Source organism: Sciurus carolinensis, chromosome 3, assembly GCF_902686445.1.
Source record: "Sciurus carolinensis chromosome 3, mSciCar1.2, whole genome shotgun sequence".
NCBI lineage: Eukaryota > Metazoa > Chordata > Mammalia > Rodentia > Sciuridae > Sciurus > Sciurus carolinensis.
Window position 1 is genome coordinate 67107270 of NC_062215.1, and position 25121 is coordinate 67132390.

General features: G+C 38.4%; 1 protein-coding gene across 1 annotated transcript in view; it reads right to left on the minus strand.

The window, feature by feature from the left end:
• Window positions 1–25121, minus strand: part of Myo1d (myosin ID) — a 309366-nt gene that overhangs the window by 183862 nt on the left and 100383 nt on the right. Inside the window, 4 exon segments of the mRNA XM_047547346.1 lie at window positions 1635–1801; window positions 15844–15976; window positions 18094–18168; window positions 21739–21809. Coding sequence (XP_047403302.1) covers window positions 1635–1801; window positions 15844–15976; window positions 18094–18168; window positions 21739–21809 — 446 coding nt within the window.

Sequence of the window (25121 nt, forward strand, 5' to 3'; positions counted from 1 at the left end):
ATCCTAATGACTCCCCAGATCTCTTGCAGACTGGCTTCTTTTCAGAACTGCAGGTGCACAAACCCAACCACTTATTCAACATTCCCACCTAGATATTGAGTAGGCATTTCAAAGTTAACATAGTCAAGAGAATAATCTTGATTCTTTCCTTGCTTCTGTTCGAAGTCCTCTCTTCAAACTTCTTTTACCCATTTTATCTCAGCAAAGGGTATCATGCCTTCCTAGATGCTCAAACTCAAATTCACTGGTCACTCTTTATTCATCTCTACATCTGTCTCATCATAACCAATCCATTCCTGAGCAAGTCTTCTCAACTTTATCTGCCCCCAAGCATTCTGAAACTATGCCATTCATATCTGCAATGATGCCTGGTTGAAGGTGTTCTGTCCAAGCCATCTTTCTCCTACTCCTGTTATAGCATTCCTAAGCGTTGTCTTGCTTTTTGTTTATACAGTAGACACAGTGATCCCTTGAAGACACCCATGACTGTGTCACTCCAGGCTTAAGATTCACCAATAGTTTGCTATCACACCTCGCCAAAGTCTATATGGTTCAGTGTGTTTGCAAAGTTGGACAAGGCCTGGCCTGTCCCCCTCTGTTCTCATCTTGCACCATGCCTGCCACTCAGTACCCTCCACCCACAGCGACTAGGTCAGGTACCTAGAGCGCCACACTTATTCCTGCATTGGCGCCTTTTCCCTGGCTGCTCCTTCTGTCCCATTTCTTTCTTCTTGGATCTTTGCATGCCTGGTTCCTCCCTAACACTACTGCCTCCTTAGAGACTTCTGACCAGTCAATCTAGAGTATTAGAATTTTCTCTATTTTAATGGTTTATATTTTATGTATTAATTTATTCATCTTTTGTGGACTCTGTAGCCCAGAACATAGAAAATTTTCGATAAATATTTAAATAGAAACAGATGAAACTGAAAACATTCTTCTGATTCCCAGCTGCCAACCATCACTGTCATTATCAACGAAACAAAACAACATTTTACATTTATGGAGTGGTTATAAGTCAGGTATGATTCTAAGGGCTTTGTTTATCATCAGCAAACCTTCAAGGCAGCTTGAAGATTAGTATAATCTTCATTTCACACATGAGGAAACAGAGGCGTGGAAAGGTTATATGATTTGCCCAAGGTCACATGTCTAAAATATTCATAACTAGGATTCAAACCAGGTAGACTAATTTCAGAGCCTCCAGGCTTAACTTCTTCATATTTGATGATGATAATGACCATTACCAGTAATGGTGAGCAACATTAATTGAGTATCTACAATGTGCCAGTAACTTGTGAAGCACTATCATTCTCATTGTTTAGGCGCAGCAACAGGCCTAAGATCACATAGCACATCTGAAACAGAGCTGAGATTCCAATCAGAAGGGGCTCCAAATCCATGTTCTTTCTATTACACTATATGCCTGCATTTGCCCCAAATGACTGGACTTTTTCTCATAGTTCATAAAGTACAAACTCAGGGATTCCTACTGATTCTGGAAAAGTGGCACTTATTTCCTCAACTCTTGTTCATGCAGATTTTACCTATGGCTTAGTAAGTGCTGATGTGTTGGCTAAGAATTAGGAGGACTCTTAATTTTCAGTGGTCCTGTTAGGTTTCTCTGTTCTCACCTGTGAAGAAACTTCTCGTAAGTCTGGCGGAAGGCGAATCCGGCACGACGCACCCTCACATTTTCCAGCAGTCCAAGATATTCCACTTGGTGCCTGCAGCGTTCATCATCGAATATCTGAGGGGACTTCTTGTCGTTGGGTTTGATGCAACGTACATAATATGGCTCCTGAGGAAAGACATCAGCAAACGAGAAGTTTCACTAGAGAGAATTCCCTGACTGGGGACACCAATGTCATCAGTGCTGTCAAATGAAGTTCGGGGACTCTACTTTCTCAGGCATATCCTTGTGGATAAATGAGTTGTTCTTCCCTTCTCAATTCAAGGTTAGACATTCTCATGAATTCAACAAAGTCTTTATTTTATTATGGTTAAGATTCACCAGAAATGGCAGAATAGGGATAAAACTAGGGAGTAAATAATTGAGACATATGAACACCGAGTTTTTGTGTGTTTATGGAAACATGGGTAAGGTCTCTAAAGGAATAATTCAATAGAAAAAAAGCAGCAGATGTGGGAAAGACCAATGCAATGAGGAATGTCAAGTATTAAGGACCACTGTGGCGTGCCCCAAGTGCTTCCTGAATGTCACCATGATTATGATTATAGTTGTTGCTGCTGCTGTTGCTGCATTACTTTGTGCTTTGAAAAAGAGATTAAACTTCATGGGTAAGTAGCGAAGTTAAACTCTCTCTCTCTCTCTCTCTCTCTCTCTCTGTCTCTCTCTCTCTCTCTCACACACACACACACACACACACACACACACACACACCTGTAGGCATCAATAATACTAAGCCAGCTAGAAATCCTTCCTTCTGTGCCAATTAAGTTTTGTACCATGCATTTGATTATAACTCCTGTTAAATATAACACTGTGCTTGGCATGGATCCTGGTACACTGAGGATAATAAATAAATTAGCACTGGATGAATCCATGAGGTCAAATATATCTCACTTATAGGAGTACAGAGTTTCTTCCTCTTCTCTGAATCCATTAGCCATCTTTAATTAAGACACAGAGTCCTCTGTAGTTAAATTAGGCAGTTTTAAACTCCATGGAGGGCCTGAGGTGGCAAAGGGTGACGAATAATTTAAGAAGTAGAGATTTGAAGAATATGAATTTATTTGTATTTGAACACTATAACAGTTTTCAACATCTAAAAAGTAATACTGTTTTCTTTCTTTCTGTAAGCCCTGCTGTACTGTTTCCTATTGTTGCCATAGCACATTATCACAAATTTAGTGACTTGAAACAACACAAATGATCTTATAGCTCTGGAGGTGAAGTCTGAAACAGGTCTCAAAGGACTAAAATCAAGGGGTCAGCAGAGTTGTTACTTTCAGGAAGATCTAGGAGACAACCTGTTTTCTTATCTTTTCCAGCTTCTAAAGGTTGCCCATTTTCCTTGACTTATAGCCCCCTTCTACCTCCACAGCCGGCGATAGTCAGCTGACATCTTGGTTTTGACTCTTCTGCTTCCCTCTTCCCCATTAAGGACTCTTATGATTATACTGAATCCACCTGGATAATCCAAGTCAATAACAATCCCTTATTTTAAGGTCTGCTGATTAGCAGTCTTAATTTCTTCTGCAACCTTAATTCTACTTTATTGGGTAACGTAACATGTACATAGGTTCTGGGGATTGGGACATGAGCATCCTTGAGAGGGGGCTGTGGTATAATACATATGGTATGATAAAATAAAGTACATGGAGACTGAATTCGCTCATGTAGCCAATGAGTTAATCAATCATGCCCATGTAATGAAACCCTAATAAAAAACTCAGACACTGAGGCATGGAGGAGCTTCCTAGTTGGTGAATATATTAATGTAGTGGGAGAATAGCATGTTTGATTCCACAGGGACAGAATTTCCTATGCTTCAATCTTGCTTCCAGACCCTGCCACCCTAAGTAGGTAGCTCTTACAGCTGGCCATTTATTTGCATCCTTTATAATAAAACTGTTATGATAAGTAAAGCATTTACTCAGTTCTGTGAATCATTCTAAAAAATTATCAGACATGAAGGTGGGTCATGGGAGCCTCCATATTTGTACCCAAATCATACAAAACTGTAGCTGTCCCAGGGACCCCCCCTCACAGATGGAATTTAAGACAAGGGCAGTCTGGTTGGGTACCTTGTCCTAACTTGCTGGATCTGATGCTAACTATGGGTAGTTTCATAATGGAATTGAATTGTGGGTCACCTGGGTACTATTGGAGTAGGTGTTTTAATGCAGAGGCCATTATTCTGTCTAGTATATCTACCTCTCTGCCCTTTTAAAATTGTGTCCACCTGTGGGCATTTGAAAAACAAAATCACAATATTTGCAGCGCCTCCCATTAAGAGGTGGAGTGTCTACTCCTTGAATCTGGGCTGGCCTTGTGACCTGCTTTAACCAATGCTACATGGAAGAAGTAACAGCGGGTCACTTCTGGAGATTTGTCTTTGAGAGGTTTTGCTCTGTAGGAACACTTCATCCAGAATGTGAAGAAGCCCAAGACTAACGACCACATGAATTAAGATGCCAAGTCATCTAGCCATGCCACTTAAGTAAGACCATCTTAGATCATTTGGCCCCAGCTGACTGGAACTGCTTGGTGAGCCCCACAGAAGAAATGCCCATTCAAGTCACTGAATCATGAGAAAGAATAAAGTGTTGTTATTTTAAGCACCACATTGCAGAGAAATTTGTTATGTATTGATAGATGACTAAAAACTCTCTTCTACTGGAACACCAATCTTGGCTTAGATTTTAAATGTTGTTATATTTAAGAATAGGATCAATATTCTTGTAATACACAAACAATCCCACTTTAAAAAATAGTGATGGATGATCAAATGTTCACTAAGTCTGTAATGGTTTTCAAATGGAAGATTTATTCAGACCTCATTTTCAGAAAGGACTTGTAATAAATTTAAAACAATGGGATGAGAAAGAGAAGGGGGACTGTTTACTTAAGGATTTTTCTGAGTTCCCTGGAATAGAGGGTATTTACTGCTTGGTAAACAAAACAAGAAAAATGCTTCTAGATCTACTTGTATGTTTTGGTGCTGGTATAACTAACAGAAGACATACTGTACAGAATCAGGACAGCTGGGTGGTCTCTGCTTTTACCTAGCTATGATCAAGTCTCTTTGGACCTAACTAGCTAATTAATACATAAAGACTAGAGCTGCTAGGAGCAATTAGAGACTAAATCATTTAAACTAACACCTATGCTGGGCATAACTGAAATAAGTAAACAAAATACCCAGAACATTTACCTGAAGACCTTGGAGAGCAGACAAGATAGTGGAGAATTTCAGGCCAGAATCCAGGAGAGAGAAAACTGTGAAGGAGAGCTCAGGTTTGACACTGGCTTTTTCCTAGGGAGGTTTGCCAACTCCAGAAGGTATGGATGGGATCTGAGTAAGTAGTATTAGCAGCTTCAGGAGTATGACGGGTCAAAGATTAGAGACTAGGGCCTGAAAAGATGTTTGTGGGCAATACCCCTGCTACACACTTCAGGTTGGGATCCTATCACTTGAACTAAGGTAAATCAGAAGTAGGCAGACCCTTACAGGGACCACAGATCTGAAACTGAAACTGGAATAGCTTATTTGGATACTAATGCTCATGGGTGCCTAATGAAGCAAAAATAAATTGTCCTGAGGAAAAAATGATATAAACAGGGGCCTCCAATTATTTCTCAAAACAGTTTTGAAAATAGAGTATTTGGAACAACAACAACAACACACACACACACATCCCCAAAATCTAGACATATAAGAGCCAAGACAACATGGATTAGAAACAACAATATACAAAATAAACAGACTTGCTGGGGTTCAGATATTGGCAGTATCAGAGACATGAAAATTACTATGCTTATCATGTTCAAGATGACAGAGACAATACTGAGAATTTTGTATGGAACCAAAAACAAAACAAAACAAAAGAACCAAACCAAGTGAAAAACCTAGGACTGAAAAATATAATGGAAAGTAAGAACTCAGTAGGTCAGTAGAAGAGTAAATTAGAAATACTTGAAGAAAAAAAAATGAGATAACCAGAAGGTAGGTGAAATTTCCTAGAATGAAAGAGAGAGAGAAACTGAAAACAAAGGAGGGGAAGTTTGAGGCACAGAAGATACAGGGAAATGGTTGGTGACACGGGTCTCAAAGGCGAGGAGATGGAAGGAGCACAAGAAATATTTGAAGAGAGAATAGCCAAAATTCCCTGAAACTGATAAAAAAATTAAGCTACAGATTGGAAACCAAATAAAAGCAGGGGTAGGCAGGGACACAGGACAAAAAAAATTCCAGATTATCTTAAGGAGCAATGAACAGACTGAACAGCTGACTTCTCAAAATAAACTATGGAATACAAAGGAATGCTACCTTTTAAGTCCTGAAAGACATGTCAACCTGGAATTTTATACCCAACAAAGATATTCTTCAAGCATGTAAGATTTATAACAATAATTTCAGGTAAGAAAAACACAGAATTGGTTGCCATCAGATTTAAACTATAATAGGGTGAAGTTCAGGCAGAAGAAGATGGTCCCAGGTGAGCAATATAGAAAGAGAAAGAAAGAAATGATGAATGAGTAAATCTAAATTCATATTGACAATATGTAATCTTAATAGCAATAATGTCTTATTTACTTTATGTATATTTAAACACACACATATACATGTATATATGTTAAAATACATGACCAACATAACATATAAGTTGAGAGGAAGATAAACAAAATAAAAAATGATTTATTGGCCTTGCATTGTCCAGGAAGAAGATAAAAGTATAAAACAATACTAGATAATTATATGAAAGAATAATATTATAATAACTCAAGTAATTTACCAAGAACCAAGATCTCTTAAAACAACTCAGCAGATACAGCTTCCAGGGTCCCCACAAAAGGCATGCCTAATACAAGAGTCACTGAGCTCATACAAGCACCGTGTATATTATTCCCATCGAACATTTATCATTCTTCCAGCATTGATGGAATTACCAACTGGGAGGGTTTTTACCATGAATAGTGCTGCTCTGTGATAAGCTAATATACATCCTACTAGGTTACCAGGGGAACAGAGTAAAAACTTAACTGAGGTTAATTTGTTAAACAGAAGGAATGGAGTTTTATTTACCTTTTGTTACAATGATCAGCCTAAAAAGAGGGTTTTAAAAAGGAAAGAAAAATACTGAAGGATCAAATAAAAAGCTCTAAGAAGATGTTTGATTTAAATGTAACACACAGTAACTACATTAAAAGTAAATGAACTAAAAGATTTATTCAAAAGATAAAGATTTTGAGGATGGATTTTTGTTTAAAGTCCAAACTAAGTTATGGAAGACATATTTGAAACATGAGGATATAGAGAGATTGAAAGCAAAAGGATGAAAGAGATGCCACGCAAACCTTGCCAAAAGAAAAGCCGGCATAGCTGTATCATTCACGCAAAGCGGACTCGAAGGCAAACCGTAATAAGGAAACAGAGATACTGACAAGAGACTCAATCGCCAGAAGATATAACAGTCCTAGCTTGTATGAACCTAATGTGTTCTTCAAATATTTAAAGCAAAAACTGAAGGTGCAACAAGGAGAAGTAGACAAATTCAGAATCAAAGTAGATTTTAACAAAATTTTCAACACCGAAAATTAGTAAGGATCAAGAAAAGTTGAACATGATTAGCAAATTCAACCTAATGGGACTTGCATAGAATACGGAATGAAAATTATATTTAAATACAAACAAAACATACATAAAACAAATCTAACAAATGTCTAAGGACTTACGTCACACACAGAATGTCCCCTGGGAAAATAAGATTAAGCTAGAAATCAAGAGTAAAAAGATAAAACCTTAGGTTTAAAAAACAACAATGCGAAATAGAAAATATTTTGAATTGAATGATATATAAACTCATGTGGGCAAAAAATCTCAGTGTAAGGTGCCATTTGAAGTAATTTAAGTAACTTTACTAAACAGAAGGCAGTTGAATGGAATTGTAGAGCACTGACTGATTAGGTGCAGGAAGCAGTAACACTGGATGAGCCACTAATGACCAGCCAAGGAGTGGGGGAAGCCCTTTCATTCTGCTTAGTAACAGATAAGTCTCTGGATGAAGAATCTAGTGAAAGTACTTTCTCTATATTTAATCAGTATTCTGTCTCAATTTATATATGCCGCCTCCTCTCTCATTTATAAATATCGAGACTGACTCAACCTAAGAAATCCTAAATTTGACAAATTCTCTGTCATGTAAAGGTTAAATTGCAAAAGTCAACAGTGATCTTATTCCCTTAAACTTTTAAACCTGTCTCTTCCTATATTTTATGTGAAAAACATCACTTGTCAAAGTATATCACACATTAGATAGAAGATGCTCTATTTAAATACACACCTATTTAGCCTGCTTTGTACACTGTCAAATAGTCAAAGTCAAGTTCATTTAATAACTTACTGGCCATGTGTTCATAGTACTTTATAGTGCTCTCAAGAAGTATATAAAATCAATAGAACCTATTTCTCCATCAAAAGAAAAATTAGGTGAGACCGAGCATGCTTTTGAAACACTGTAGACAGACTCTGAGGAAGTGATGGAGGCCCAAGCTTCCTGGTGAGATCACCAGAGAGAAGGCGCTAGACCGAATTCTGGCAAAGGTCTTCCAGGCACAGACCTAAAAAGACTGAGGAAATAGCTCTCCAGGATCTGAAGACTACAATCCCCAGGGGTGAGTCAGCCGCATGGCTGTTTTCTCAGAAGGTACTGCTGATGGGGAAGGCAGTCAGGGTTGGGCACAATTACTGATGAGGGGTGGGGAGCTGGAACCTGAGGCGGAGGCCCTGCCAGAAGGGCTGTGCTTTGGTCTGGAATCCTGGAGAGCTAACCTTGGGAGTTAAAGGCAAATGGCAAGCCATTTTTGGTGACAGCAGCCCATCCCTCAGCTACCAACTACAGGAGCTGAAACTGGATAAAGTTGATCCCAGATTGCCAGAATTTATCTGACATAATCTTTCAACTTTTCTATTTCCTTATGTTTAGATATCACTAATAAAGAGTATTTATCTGAATTTTTTTCTTTACTCTGATCTGACAATTTTTATCCATTTATATTCAATAAAACTGCTAATACATTTGGATTTATTTCTATCAACTTAATTGCCCCCAATTTTCCTGTGTTCTTTGGTCTCCTCTTTCCAATGGTTTTTTAAGGGCTCTTTTTCCCCCTATTAGTTTGGAAGTTACAAACTCTATTTCTATCCATGAAAATTTTAACATGTATTTTTAACTTATCAGAGTTGAAAGTTAAATAGTATTTTTATTCTTTTCCTGAATAACTCAAGACCTTAATGTTTAAATATGACCCCACTTCCAATTCATATGCTACTGTTGTGCTATTTAATTCTAACATTTTAAATACAGAATGAGATTGTATACATGCATCCACGTATTTGCCTGTTTCTTGACTCTTCTTTTTGTGTTCCAGACTTTTTACCATATTTTTCTTACAGCCTGATGTATATCCTTTAGAATTTTCTTTAGTGAGGATCTAATATTGGTAAACTCAGCTTTGGTTTTTTAGAAAGATTGTTATGCCTTTGTTTTTGAAAAACATATTCTTTAGGTAGTTTTTTGGGGGTTGGGAGTTCTGGGGATTGAACCCAGGGGCACTTAACCACTGAGCTACATTCCCAGTCCTTTTCATATTTTATTTTGAGACAGGGTCTTGTTTTGTTGCTGAGGGAATCGCCAAGTTGATGAGGCTGACTTTGAACTTGCAACGCTCCTGTCTCAGCCTCCTGAGCCGCTGGGATTATAGGTGTGAGCCACCGTGCCTGGCTGGGTATAGAATTTTGGTTTACAGTTATTTTCACTCAGCCTAATTGTTATTCCTATAAAGCTAATCTCTGGCCCCTAGCTACTTTGATGTTTTGGAATTTCAGTATGTGTCATGATGGAGATTTCTTTAAATTTTTCCAAGTTGGGATATTGTTGGCTTCCTGTTGAGTGGTGTTCTCCAACAATCCTGGAAATGTCAGGAGCATTTCTTCCAACACTGCTCTGCCCATCTTTTCATTCATTTTTTTATTAGATGCACGCAAGACCTTTTCATTTTATCTTCCATGTCTCCTGATGTTTGTTCTACAGGTTTTATTTCTTGGTCTAAGTGGAATTCTGGATAATTTCTTCAATTCTTATTTTCATTTTACTTTTTCTATCGACTTTGTCTAAACTGATGTAAAACCTATACATTGAGTTTTAAACTTTAATAACTTTATTTCTATCAATTGTCTAGTTGCTTGCTCTTTCTCAAATCATCAGGCCTTTCATTTCTTGATACATTAAAACATTCTTGTATTCTGTTTCTGATCATTCCAGTGTCCAAAGTTTTCTTAAGTCTGAGCATGCTGTTGGTGGTTTAATTCACTCTAGCACATGGTTATCCTGTAGTGATTCTTTACTGTGAACTCCTTATTTCTTTGGAACTTATCTTTGGAACTTCTTAAGGTAGTTTCCTCAGGAAAATAAATTGTGCTGCCTTCCTTCAGAAGCCTCAGGGCAACGTGAGACTCAGTCCACTACAAACCAAACTGTTGGCTTGGAACTTTTCCAGTCCACCCAACTAGTGTAAATTTGGGCTGCAAACCTCATAAAAGCTGGTTTATGATTACACATTCTCAAGAGAGACTTACCCCCACCCACAACATACCCCGTGGCTCAGTGTCGAGGACCAAGGTGGGTAGTTTTCCTCCAGATGCAGACCTCTGGGGAGGTAGCCCTTGAAGACCTGCCAGTTTTGTGTGGGTGTGTACAAAATTTCATATTAGACACCGGCTTTGGGCAGGCCTGGCTGTCACTTCAAGGACCCAGATCGAATAACTATACTCAAAGTTAGCTAGTTAGCTACTTTAGCACGTCAATTAGGGCTCTGATCATTCTTTCTTTGGCTCAGTTACTTCCGCATTCATTCAGCCCCTGACATGCTAAGTCCTTATTTTATTAGTTCACAGTTACATTCAGAAAATTGATTTTAATATTTTACCTAACATTTTAGAGGTTTTCAGTTGGCTTTAGTGGGTACCTTGTTTATCATGCTGCTAGAAAACACATTATTCATATATATTTTCGAGATCTGTTCATCTATGTTCCTAAGTGAAACTATCCTCTCATTTTATTTTTTGATATTAGCCTTATATTGGGGTAAAATTACTTTCATAAAACGAGTTGAGTGGTGGCCTCTTTCCATCCTCCAAAACAGATAGGAATTGCTGCTCCTCTAAGGTTTTCTAAAATATATCTATAAAACCATCTGGGCCTGGTGTCCTTAACGGAGTTGGGGAGGGTAAAGATCTGATTTGTGATTCAGAATTTTTTTTTCGTTTTTTATTTCTTCTTTTTAGATATACATGACAGTAGTGTGCATTTTGACATATTACACATACATGGAGTATGACTTCCCATTCTTGTGGGTGAACACGATGTGGAGTTTTACTGGTCGTGTATTCATATATGAACACAGGAAAGTTATGTCTGATTCATTCGACTGTCTTTCCCATTCCCTCTCCCTCACTTCCCACGATTCAGATTTTTTTTCATTCTTTTTAAATTTTTTTTTTAATTTTTACATTTTATTTGTTCTAATTAGTTGCACATGACAGTAGAATGTATTTATACATTTTGATAGATCATGCATAAATGGAGTACAATCTCCCATTTTTCTGATTATACATATTGCAGGATCACATCAGTCATGCAGTCATACATGTACATGAGGTAATAATGTCTGCTTCACTCTACTATCCTTTCTTCCCCCAGAGAGACCCCTTCCCCTCTCTTCACTCCCCTCTACCTAATATAAAGTAATTCTATTCTTCCCTTCCCCACCCCCTTATTGTGAATTAGCATCCACGTATCAGAGAAAACATTCAGTCTGGTTTTTTAGGTTTGGCTTATTTCTCTTACCATGCTATTCTCTAACTCCATTCATTTACCAGCAAATGCCAGAATTTCATTCTTCTTTAAAGCTGAGCAATATTCCATCATATATATATATATACCACATTTTCTTTACCCATTCATCTGTTGAAGGGCACCTAGTTTGGTTCCATAGTTTAGCTCTTGTGAGTTGAGCTGCTATAAACATTGATGTGGCTGTGTCACTGTAGTATGCTGATTTTAAGTCCTTTGGGTATAAACTGAGAGTAGGATAGTTGGGTCAAATGGTGTTCCATTCCAAGTTTTCCCAGGAATCTCCATACTGCTTTCCATAATGGTTGCACCATTTTGCATTTCCACCAGCAATGTATGTGTCTCCCTTTATTCTCACATCCTTGCCAATACTTATTGTTGCTTGTATTCTTGATAATTGCCATTCTGATTGGAGTGAGATGAAATCTTAGTTTGATTTGCATTTCTCTAATTGCTAGAAATGTTGAACATTTTTTCATATATTTGTTGATCAATTGTATTTCTTCTTCTGTGAAGTGTCTGTTCAGCTTCTTAGTCCATTTATTGGATTGGTTTATTTGTTTTTGGTGTTAAGTTTTTTGAGTTTTTAAAAAATATTTATTTACTTGTCAATGAATATTTATTTATTTGTATGCAGTGCTAGGATCGAACCCAGGGCCTCACACATGCCAGGCAAGCACTCTACCACTGAGGCACAACTCCAACTTCCTTGAATTCTTTATATATCCTAGAGATGAATGCTTTATCTGAGGTGCATGTGGTAAAAATTTTCTCCCATATTATTGTTTCTTGAGCTGCAAAGAAACTTTTTAGTTTGAGTCCATTCCATTTATTGATTCTTGATTTAATTTCTTGTGCTTTAGGGGTCTTGTTAAGGAAGTCAGGTCCCAGGCTGACATGGTGAAGATTTGGGTCTACTTTTTCTTCTAGTAGTCGCAGGGTCTCTGTACTAGTGCCTAAGTCTTTGATCCACAGTGAGTTGAGTTTCATGCAGGGTGAGAGAGAAGGGTTTAATTTCATTTTGTTACATGATTTTTAAGGTTACTGATTTATTCAGATTTTGTTTCTTCTTGAATTAACTGTGAAAACATTTTTCTAGAAAATTCAGTTTCCAAATTATTGGCAACCAGTTTTCCTAATATGCTGATGCATTTTAAATCTCTAGTGTCTAAAGTTATAACTTTCTTCATCTATAATTTATCAGTTTTATTAGAGATGTTGTCTATTTGATTTACTTTTTTTATTTTTCTATTTAAAATATTTATTAAAAATGATTTTCTTCTTTCTTTAAATTTTCTTTAGAGTTTCTTTTATAGTTTTTTGAGTTGAACTTCATTCATTCTTATTTTTTTTAATTGTAAACAAATGGGGTACAACTTGTTTCTCTGTTTGTACATGAAGTAGAGGCATACCATTTGTGTAATCATACATTTACATAGGCTAATGGTGTTTGATTCATTCTATTTTCCTTCCCCCCACCCCTCCCACCCCTTTTCCCCCTCTATACAGTCCCTCCTTCCTCCATTCTTGCCTCCCTTCCACCCCCACATTATGTATCATCATCTGCTTATCAGCATTTATTTATTTATTTTAAAGGTCATTCGTCCTTTGGTTTTTTGAGATTGGATTATCTCACTTAGCATGATACTCTCCAATTTCATCCATTTGCCTGCAAATGCCATAATTTTATTATTCTTTATGGCTGAGTAATATTCCATCGTATATATATATATCATTCTTAGTTATTTTAGAAAGGCATAACAAATCACTTTAGTACTACCCTACAAATTTTGACAAATTCTTTGTCGAACAGTTCCAAATATTTTGTAATTTCTAGTGTGATTTCTTCTTCACTCTGTTAGTTATTTAGAAGAGTGTTTTTTATTGTTCTGAAGCACATTAAAAATACTGAGTTTTATTTCATTTGCTTTCAGGATGGGGAATGTATCTGTATGTATATTCTTTCAAAATAGTTGAGTCTTTATGAGTTAGCATGTTATCAATTTTTTAAATGCTCTATGTATTGTTGGAAGGGATATATACTTCCTTATCCCTGGAAATAAGTTTCTTTTGATCTATGGATAAATTTTGAATCTGGTTTTCAAAGTTTCTGCATTCTTAATGTCTGTGCCTGTTGGTTTTATCAGTTCTTGGTAAAGCTGGTTTGAAATTTTCCATTAGGATTATGGATTTATTAATTTTTCCTTTAAAAATTTTCAGTATTTTTCCCTTTTATAGAGTTAACAATAAATATGGCTATGTTGTTAGGTACTCAGTTCAAAATAGTTCTAATGTCTTGGGCATTTTTGTTTTGTTATTACTAGTTTCTTTATATTAGTACTTTCTTAAATTCTATTTTTTAAAATTAATATTGCTTTCAACCATTTGGCTAGGGGGATGTCTCGATGTATCTTCATCTCTGTTTTAAAGCTTTCTGCTAAGTGCATTTATCTCCTGTAAGGAGCATAAGGCTGGATTTTCCACATATTTAGTTTTAGGTTATTTACATTATGGTAAATACCAATGATTTAGATTTACTTCTACCACATTGTTTTGTACTTTCTAAACCTAAAATTTTTCCTCTCCCCACCCCCCCCTTTTTTTTTTTTTTGCTTGCCCTGCTCCCTTCCTTCTCTAGCCATGAAGAGAGACTAGAAGCTACGGCAGAGAGAGCTAGGCTAGCTACCTTCCTTGTCTCTCTTTTTTCCTACTTTGAAACAGAATTCTTATTTCTAGTGTGGTGCACTACTGACCAGAATAAAAATATATTTCGCAGCCTCCCTGGCAAATGCAAAGAGCAAAGGGAATGTAGCTGAAGCACCATATGGACTTTCAGGAGGCTCTTGGAAAGGAAGGAAGTCCTACCTGCCCTCTTGACAGGAGGATGATGCCATGCTCCAGGAGGGAGGGCAAAAGGCCCCTTGTCCTACTATCCTGGATCTGTGACTGCAGAACGGGGATACCTTCTGTTTTTCACTTGTGGGAGAGAGAAATAAACTTCTCTTTTGTTTATGCCACACTTTGGGGATCTCTTTTACTAAAGCCTGAATGTAATTCCTGACACAGACATTATAGAAGGGTCTAGAATTTTTATTTTTTAAAAGGGAACATTTACCAATTTCAGGGAAAAAAAAAAAAAAAGATTCTTCTTCCAGTTAATTAACTAACACCTTTCACACAACTCTGGGCTCCGCTCTTTCATTGTCACATGGCTCCCTTCTAAGTTCACTTTTCTTCTGTATGGATGGAGCAGCTTGAAGACAGCAGGCAGACGGAAGTGGAGACGAGCGTAAGGACGCCTGATGTATTCTAGCCTTCAGTGCCAGGGTCCTTACCCCACTCTGGAGATTTGATTATAGGAGCCAACAATTGTGCTTATTTGCTGGCACTGGAGGCCAAAGAATCCTGATGCAAAGAAAGAGCTACTGAACAGATGTGCTCCTGTGATATTTGCTTAATTCATCCACAGTGAAGTAAGCAGAAACAGTATAGATTTTGATTTAAATTCTTAGGGAACTGATTTAAAAGGCAATGTCAGAGAAGCAAATACATAGGAAAAAAAATCAGAGGAGAAAGATAAAAATGAAGAACTAAAAATAACAAGCCCCAGAATGCTGCCTAATTTATCAAACTTGTCAACAGCAGCAGTTAAGAGTGGGAATCTGTTCTTTAAGGGGGGAAAAAACAGACTTAAGTCATCAAACAGTATTAGAATCAAAGGGACAACAGAAAGCAGAAATAAATGTCCATAATACATCTTTTCATATCAATGGTTTAAAAAAAAGCCTAAGGGTGACACTAACAAACGTCATGTTAAGACTCCCTCTAGTCACTTAATTTCTGAACACAACATGGATGGTGCATTATAACAATTTAACTCACGAATTTTTTGTTTGTTTGTTTGTTTCTTGCCATTCCCTTTCTTCAGCACAGGACTGAAGTTCATTTTGTCAGGAATGGTATAACTTATATACACTTTAAACCACGCTAAGATCTTCTTGACCATGACAGTAAAACAAAATGCTCAGATTTAAGAAAACTTAAGAGTACAAACAATTATTTCATCCAGGCAAGTTTTTGTTTTAACTTAAAGAAAAATTCTATTAGAATACTAATTTTAAGTTTGTATTCTCCAATTTGATTAAAAGAACTACTTAAAAAGCAAATCATCACATACATTCTAACATATATCAAGAGGGACTCTATGAGTTAAAATGGATACTTAGAAAGGAAAATAATTACCTTTGAAGCAAGGTTGTCTACTAAGGCAATCATGGAATTCTTAAACAAGGTAGCTGCGGTCAGAGGTCGCTTGGTCACCTCTGTAATGCTCAGTTTGCCTTCAGGCCACATATTCTTCAGCACAGGATTTGAACTGAGAAGCACAGGAAGAGCAATTCAAAAGCTGCATTCAAATAACTTCAACAAAAATGGCTAAGCAATCCTGCTGAACTGAATCCTGGGAATCACAACTGGACTGCAGACTGAGCTCACAAGGCCTAATTGGAGAAATGATTCCATCCAGAAAATTACTCTGCTATAATGACCAATATTGTACCACGAGCTTTTCAAAGGATAGCATAGCACGTTTAAAAAATTCTTCAGATTTCTTTAAAGTGAGATCTATAGTGCTACCTAGAACCCTCAAAGGGCTCCTACAATATATACATAAAAATGAATTGATTTTGTGGTGATTAAAAAATGAGAACAAACCACTAATAGATACTCAATGTCATGGCAGAAAACATGAAAGTAAAAACATCTTCTGATTGAAAGACCTATTCATTCAGAATAGGTAACCCTACAAAAAAAAAAGCAGCTCTTTGTAAAAATATAGGTAGGGATATAAAATAGTCACTTTTATACTGTCTTCTAGCAAATCTTGTTAGTGTAGTTGAATTTATGAACACGTTTACAGAGAGCTCTGGCAGTTACAGTGTTTTATTGCTATGTCACTAGGACTGCTGCAATCTGATTCTAAAAATGTATTTCAGGCCAATTTCCACATTAAAAACTATATATTCATTATTTGACTCCGTGGAGGTATTTTTAAAAATGTGTGGTGATCTCAACTGTGATTTTCTTTCTATTTCATTTTGGGTACATTTCATTTTAAAGTAACTGGAACTCAAAATGTTGCTTCCTTTCTGGAAACTTTGTCAGAAAAAAATTTCTAAAAAATTTGGAGGTTGAAAAAGGAGAAGAATTAACACAGGCATTCATTGCTAGTTGTGCTTACACTGCCACCATTTTGCCCACTTTTCTTTCCTGGTATAAAACGGAGTCAATTTCTGTTCCATAGGTGCTCAAAATAATAGCTGCAAAAGGAAAGACTGGGTGACAGCAGAGCGAAGGTCAGTGGTGATGTGAGGATGGACTAGTCTGGGACCACAGCACCCTGAGCCTCACCACTGCCACAGGCACTCTCCCCACCTGCACTGTTTTTAGCCACCCTGGCCTTCTTGTAGTCCTTCCTGCTGTCAATACACTCAGACGCCCTCTACCGCAGAGCCATGGCGCTAGCTGCCGCCTCCACTTGGAATGCCCTTCCTCCGATACCTGCATGGCTCCCTCCTTTCCTCATTCATGTCTTGCTCAAACGCTGCCTCAAGAAGAGGCCTGCTCTGGCCTCCCTACCTGCATTACCTCTGCTGCCCTTCTGCATCTGCACTACTTTACGACAGTACTCTTACCTACTTTATTATTCTGCACTTGTCGTACCTGAAAGTCATTTGTTTCCTTACTTATTATCTGTCACCTCTGCTAGACTATTAGCTCCATGAGGGTAGGGGCTTTGTCCAAGTTGTTTTCAGTGCCATGTCCCAAAGCACAGAAGAATGTGTGGTTTGAAGATGCTCAATAGGTTTCTGATGATCTACTGACCAACTGATTGAGTAGACTTCATAAACAAGTAAATATAGTTCATGAATCTATAAGAAGCTGGCCAAGAATTTCCTTCCTTCCTTACAAGCCTTTTTTCCATATGGGGTTTAACTTGCTTTCATTTGCCTGGTTTTATTTTATCCAGTTGGTTCATGAGAAAATTCTGCCTGCACAGTCAGGATCAGAGCACTGGCACTAGATGCCAGTCTGATACAGGAATGGTCCCTTGTTTGGGGCCAAGGACACTGCAGTGGGAATATGAGTGTGCAAAACTTTCAGCTGGGCCAGAGGTTGTCTGACACTTCTGTCACCACTGGCCTGGTCTGGGGACACGGGGGGTGGGGGGATGACAGAGGCAGTGAACAGAGAAATGGTGGCAACCCAAGGGAGATCAAAGAAAATAATATCAATAGCAGGTCCCTTCCTACATTTATAGATTTTTTCATTGTAAGGTCATATACTATTTCATTTATTAAGCTCAACAAAGTAGAGCTAGAAAACCTGCCAGAAACTCTTAAAATAGTCACATAAAATAATCATGTGCCTGTATATGCATTATGTAGTATCTGTCAGAGAGCTTAAAGATAATCAGTAAAATATTAATCATACCTGTTATACATGAGCCGCTTGAAGTCTTGAAATAAAGTGTCTTTATTTTTGTCAATAAAGCCAATGGCAGAATAGCTAGCAGAGAGAAAACACAGAAAACACGTGTCACTCACCATGCAAGAGCCACACGTCAGCTTTTCTAGAAGTCTGCAAGCCTTTCCACTGTCAAATATACGATTCATCATCTACAAGGTTGGTGCGGTCCACCTGGTTCTGGGTAAGGACACCACATTTGCCCATGAAATAGGAGGGACTTTGTTCCTCCTCTTCAGAAGGAAAGTCAACATCAGTCCTATCATTCTGATTAAGGCCATCATTTCCTACTGTTTACTGCTTACCTCAAGAAGACGATTTCAAAACAGAGCTGTCTTTATCACCCAGCATTCCTAAGAGAAAGGCAAAGCAGCAACATACAGGAGCTAATGTTTCATCCGTAGGGAGGCCAAGCGACTGCCTAAGGACCGCTCAGTGCTCAGGGTAGGGTAAAGAATCCAAGTAGAACTGCAAGGACGGCAAGAATTGGGTAAGCAGAGGAGAAAAAAGCAGGCAGATCACACAGGAAAACAGCAGAGTGAACGGGTGGGAGCAGGCACAGGCAGGGAGCCCTGGAGAGAAGTGAGCCTCATATTCATGGTTTGGAGGAAGGGAGAGAGTGGGGTCTTGAAAGCCCAGCTGAGGCTGCAGTTGGTGAGAAGAGCAGGTGAGGAAGCTGCACCGCTGCAGTGATGGGCAAGGCCTCTAGGGGGAGCACACTGCAGTGGGGTGGAGGAGTCCAGGCTGGGGTGATAGAGGAGAGGCTAGGAGGTCGAGGAAGCAGTACCTGTCTCCTTCCAGTTCTGCTCTCTGCCTGTCTACATTTTCTTCCTTGACAATCCCATCAGTGTAGACAACTCCTAAGTCTCTACTCCTGACCCCTTGCCTTACATATTTAATACTGTAAGAAAATTCTTCCAGGTTATACTGCATGGACACATTAAGGTCACGACATCCACAATCATCTTGCCTGCCTCATCCTAGGTCTTCCCCCTAATACTTTCGTGTCACTTTTGACTGAACTCTTTGAAGTGACCTGACTCAATCTGTTGTCAAGCCCACACAACTCCAACTTCAAAGTCCTTAGTTTAGCTTTCAAGACTGTGATTTGATCTCAACCTACTTTTCCAGGCATTTCTAATCTGTGCTACAAAAAGGGATACATTCCAATCAAAGGAACATTTCCTGAATGTTTTTTAGAACCCTACCCAATTTTTCCTATAAAAGAATTTTCCAGCTTTCAAAGACCAGCATCAGTCTTCCTGGCTTTACTATAATAGCCTAAGGTATCATGCCATTTCCTAACTCTAAATTCTGATAACACTTTCATTGCTCATATGGCCAATAACTTAGACCATTTTCCATTGTGTATATGTGTGTATATGTGGGTTTGCCTAAGTAACCATATATGTTTGCATGCATTTTTCATGCAAAATTCTTTGTGGGCAGGGACCATAGCTTATAAAGTATTGTATACACAGAAGACACTCAGTAAAAACTAGAAAAGGATGAAAGGCTTAGGGAGAGAAGGAGAAATCTGAGGCATTGAAATTAACTACAGTTCTGGACTGGGAGTCTGGAAACCTAGTTACTATCTCAGTTCTTCCATCAATTTGGTATAAAACATTGGGTAAGAATTTTACTTATTCTGCCTAATATTCTTCCTCTGCAAAGCAAGGAGGCCAGACTTGGGGGTCTCAAAGGCCTCTGTCCAGCTCTGTGTTTATGCCATTCTGAGTTCTGAGACAGTACCCTGAGAGCACGGCTTGGATTTTCAGTGGGAAGTATCTGCATGGTACTAGTGTTCTGGAAGTTGGAACAGGACCAGAAAAAAAGTGGAAAAAGGTGCCACTGCAGCACTGATGGCCAGTTTGACAGATGGTCTGATAGTCTTGAGTCATATTATTTTATGATTTTAGAGCTTTAATTTAAATCAGGAATAGCTATTAAAATTTCTTCAAATATCTTTTCAGCATTTATAGAGAAGATCATTGCTTTTGTTCTGGTTTAATCTCTTCCTGTAATAGGTTACATGGAAAGAATTCCTAATGCAAAAAAAATTAAAAAATAGGAAAAGACTACTTGGAACAATAAGATGAGGAGCAGTGTTCAACAAACAGTGAACACATACTCCACACAGGCAGCTGAAAAATGACCCCCAACAAAAGAGATCCAGATCAAACTCCCTAGAACCTGGGGATGTTACTTTCTATGGTAAACCTTGAGAGGAGGAGCTCATTCCATATTAATAGAGAGGACTTGCATGACATCATTCTAAGAGTCCTTTGAAAGATAAAGATGGGGAGGTTTTATTTTTTTTTAATTTTTATTTTTTAAGTACTTCTGACTTTGCAATCTTTAGTTGTTGACTCCATGATTTTTTCCACTTTTTTTGTTGTGCACCATAGTTGTACATAATGGCGGGATTTGTTGTTACATATTCACACATGCACACGATATAACAATATAATTTGGCCAACATCATTCCCCAGTACTTCCACCTCCCCTCCCCTTCTCCCTCCAGCAGAGGGAGTTTTAACACAGACACACCAAAGAGGAGTCCAAAAGGATACACTCCAAAGGAACCTAGTTGCTATTTCCTGAATATTTTTTAGCACCCTTCCCACTTTTTCCTATAAAAAAATTCCCAGCATTCAAAGACCATGGAGGCAGAGATTATAGTGATGTGACCACAAGCCACAAGCTGGCAAAGGAGGAGCCTCAGGGGTGCGTCCCTGCCTCCAGAACTGTGGAAGAATACATCTGTTGTTTTAAGCTGATTTGTGATAATTTGGGACAGGAGCACTTGGAACTTCACATGCCATCATTCATATAACATAGTTATATTTTTGCATCCATTTCTACTTTTATTGTAATATAATCAGACAATGTAACTTGTAAGAATTTTACTCTTTCAAATGATTTTTGAAAAATAATACAGTAAAACAGCTTTGTATATGTAGCTATCTGGCTACTTGTGGCTCTTCATGTACAGGGGTGATCTATGCTGATGGGCTTTTTTGAGTCTGCTGCTGCTTCTGCTTGCAATGTCCTTGATTCTCTCTCCTCTTCCTAATTCATTCCCCTGATTTTCTTTTACTTTTAGGACTCCAACTAGATATTGCTTCCTCCAGCAGGACTTCTCTACCCTCCCCACACTGGGTTAATTGTTCCTCCTCATTGCTCCCATAATGCCTTGTGCCTCTCTAGTTTAACCCTTTACTTTTTCTATCATAATGACTTGATGATGTATCTGATTTATCTCCACTAAATCCCTAGTTTCTTCTGAGCAGGGCCTGTTTTTTCCATGTCTCTATCCCAGTCCTTAACAAATTTGCATGATTTGCCAATCCATCCATTGATTTTTACTGAATACTGACCATGCCGGGAGCTGTGCACAGGCATATAGTGTGCTTAATCAATGTTTGAAAGCAGGAATGAATGAAGCTATGCTATTTTTTTTTTCCGAATGAAAAGAAAAAAAGATACTGATACACAAAATGATAAAAAATGCAAATGAAAAGGCAAACAGTTGGTAATTTCCCAGACTGCATTTTCTGAAGCAAGGCTGCATGCAAATCATCATGCTAGGCCCTTCTGCAAGATACTCACACCACATCACCTGCATAATGCCGAATCCGAAAATCCCGATCGAATTCCAGGATTTTGTCTGAGGCACAGAGCTAAGAGAGGGAAAAGGAGATTATTGTGGAAACAGCATTTTTGCTTTCCTAAAAGCACATTACAACTTAATATGAGATGATTATAATGTTACAAATCATGGTATCATGAGTAAAATAACATTATGTGAGGCTTGATTTAAATATCTGGCTTACATGGTAAGAACTATGGACTTTCACCAAAAATCTGTATAGTTAGACTCCATTTGCCAGTCACTCTTGCAATTGATGTGATCAAGTGACCATGTTCTGGACAGTGGAAGTGAAGTGTGGCGGCACCAGGCCCAGGCTGGGAAGAGGTGGATGCCTCCCTCTAGGAACTAGCTGGTTGCAAAGGATGGGAAGGCCAGGTGAGGGAAGAAGTGGGGATCTCTGAGAGAAATAGCTTCTGCTGTCTTCTGTCACCTCAGTCATACCCCGACTGCTGCGTTCTCTCTCCTCCACCTTCCACCTAAGGAGAACCACACCTGAGCTCTTACTATCTGTGAGGCGCACACATCTCACACAGGCCTCAAAGCCTACACTTAAAGTAAGTACTGGGTCCTCTCTCGACACACAAGGTGACTGAAGCTCCAAGAGGCCAGGTAACTGGCACAGGATTACGCAGCTTCCCCGTGGCAGCCCTGGGAGGACTCAGGAACCAACGTGATGCCTGTGCTTTCCTGTGTTCATGGTGACCGGCTCCTCTGCCTGCTGAGGACTCCAGTTCACAGGAGACCTACTGTGCGCAGCTCTTGTCACAGAAGGGGAATGGCTTATGGAAAGGCAATTCTTATGTGGCCCCTGTGGTCTCCATAACCTTCTGCCATCTTCCTTGTTACAGGAGCACCTTGGCCCCGTGAAGACCACTGCATGTCCTACAGGCTCTAAAGCAGCATCTGAGACTCCTCACAGCACTGGCTGCAGGGGCTGCAGTTACATGCGAGAATCATGGAGAGTCTGATGTCAGACAGCAAACAATCCAATAGCTAAAGGAATAGTTTATTAATTAGACAAATCAATAATTATGGAAAATTATAACCAGACTTCTGAGGTTCAAACCTTGGCTCTACTAACTAGCCACTCTGACTCCTTTAATAATTACTTATCTCAGAGTTGTTGAGAGTTGAGTGAACTATTACGTAACCAAAGCATCTACTATACAGAAGAGTCTACAAATTATGCAATTTCTCTTCTTTTCTCTAACTAACCCCTTTCACAAACCCTTTTATTTATAAAAGGAAAAGAACCTAAGTGATGTCTGCACTAATGAAATATTTGTGTGTGTGTGTGTGTGTGTGTGTGTGTGTACATACTGGGGACTTTGAACAAATGGCACTCCACCACTCAACTATACTCCCAGCACTTTTCTGAAAAATTCTGCATTTTGAGACAGGGTGTTTCCAAATTTCCAAGGCTGGCTCTAAAGCTTGTGATCCACCTGCCTCAGACTCCCAAGTAGCTAGGATTATAGGTGCACACTACTGCACGGGCTAATGAAATATCCTTACATTTTGGACATACTGCAAAAGTCTCAATTAAACTGAACAGGAAAAGGTTTAGGTATTTTCTTTCCTTTTTTTTTTTTTCATAGTAATGGTTATATATTTGTAATTTAACTTTTTATTTTAAAAATATTTTATGGTTTATTGGATCATTTGCATGCCTCTCCACGGTAACTTTAATGCATTAAAGAAGTAGTTCAGTCCCTAACTGAATAAACATCATATGCCAGAAACCTTTTATTTAATATGCCATTAAATCTAGTTAATCAGTAACCAGTAGCAAATGTGACAGCCGTTTAACATACAGGTTAACAGCATTATGTAACAAAGCAGTTCATAGTGATTAAAATATCTTGACAGCTTGGTTATTTCATTTCTTTTCTTCAGTAAGCAGAAGTCCCAGAAAAGACACACTTTAAAAATCCACATCTCAGTACTTTTCCTGGGGGATCCCAGAAGAAAGTAGAAGGAGCCACTTGGTCTGATAGTTGGGAAATCAGGGCTTCCACAATTGGTGGTGATGGGAGGGGAACATCACAGATAAATCACTAATTAGCATTTTCTATCAAATCAGGAGCAAGCACTTAAAAATTATGTACAATTGCTCTTAAGAATAATGAAATTTTTAGTTGATAAATTTTATGCAGGTATAGAAATGGCCAAGGTGAAAGATGGTTTCACAAGGTGGAACTTCTCATGTGAGCCTCATGAGTATTTACTTAAAAGAAGATTTAAATACAATGTACACTGTATTTGGTATGATCATGATCAATTCAATTCAACTTTTCAAATACTGACTATCATTTGGTGGGTGGGTCTAGGTGGGTCTCCACAACCTGACTTGTGTTATAACAGGCATTTATAAACTATCTCTCAAAGACAAGGCCCTTCCCATGGAATCACTGTATTTTTAAATGCATTACTCTAAATCATTTAGGTTACTTCTAACTTTGCTCACTGCTCTGTCCCCAGCATTGGGGGAAGGCACCCAGAAAAATGAGAAGCACTTAATAGGTCTTTGGAATTTAAGTGGGGAATGACTGAATATCTCTAGCTTAGAACCCTAACATCAAAGATCAGTAATGTTTGTAGGCCAATTTGTAGCAGGTTACAAGTCAATCCTCAGTAACAGCCCAAGGAGACTATCTCACAAATAACGAGCTAGAAACAAACATCAGTCAGTGACCAATTTCTTGATGAAATGTGCTTTAACTAGCTAACTGTGGAATTCCCTGTTCTGATTATGTAATTTCAAAGGCAACAGAATTAGAAAATACACGCATTCATGTTAAAAAATGGCAGCATATCACAGATTTATATAAAATAATAAAGGAGCAGCAACGTCTGCCCCTTTATTTAAGGACATGAAGGAGCAGGGAGTTGCTCTCCTTCAGCTTACGGCTTCTGGGCAAGCTTGTGTATGTGGGGAAGGCTACAGGTGATTGTGGTGCGCCCCTCCTCAACTCAGATCCTGAACAAATACTAATGGCAAACACTGCTTGCAGGGCCTGGCACAGAGGTCCGATTACCCAACTGCCACCAGTTATTATGGAAATGTGATTCGCTTATGACAGTTTTAAACTGTAAAAAATGGGAGCTCAAAGGAGTCTCATTTGCTCAAGCAATGAGTTTCCCTGTGATATGCAGAATTACAGCTGACATTTTTTCTGTTTTCCAGAAAGTCACATAGTCTGAAGACCCTGGTAGAACACACACCATATTTTGCAAATGAGGATTACAGTAAGAAGTCAAGGACAAAGCTATTTTCTGTGCCAGAATTATCAGATGCAGGAGTAAAATTCTAGCACATGAACCAGGACTCTGTACCTAT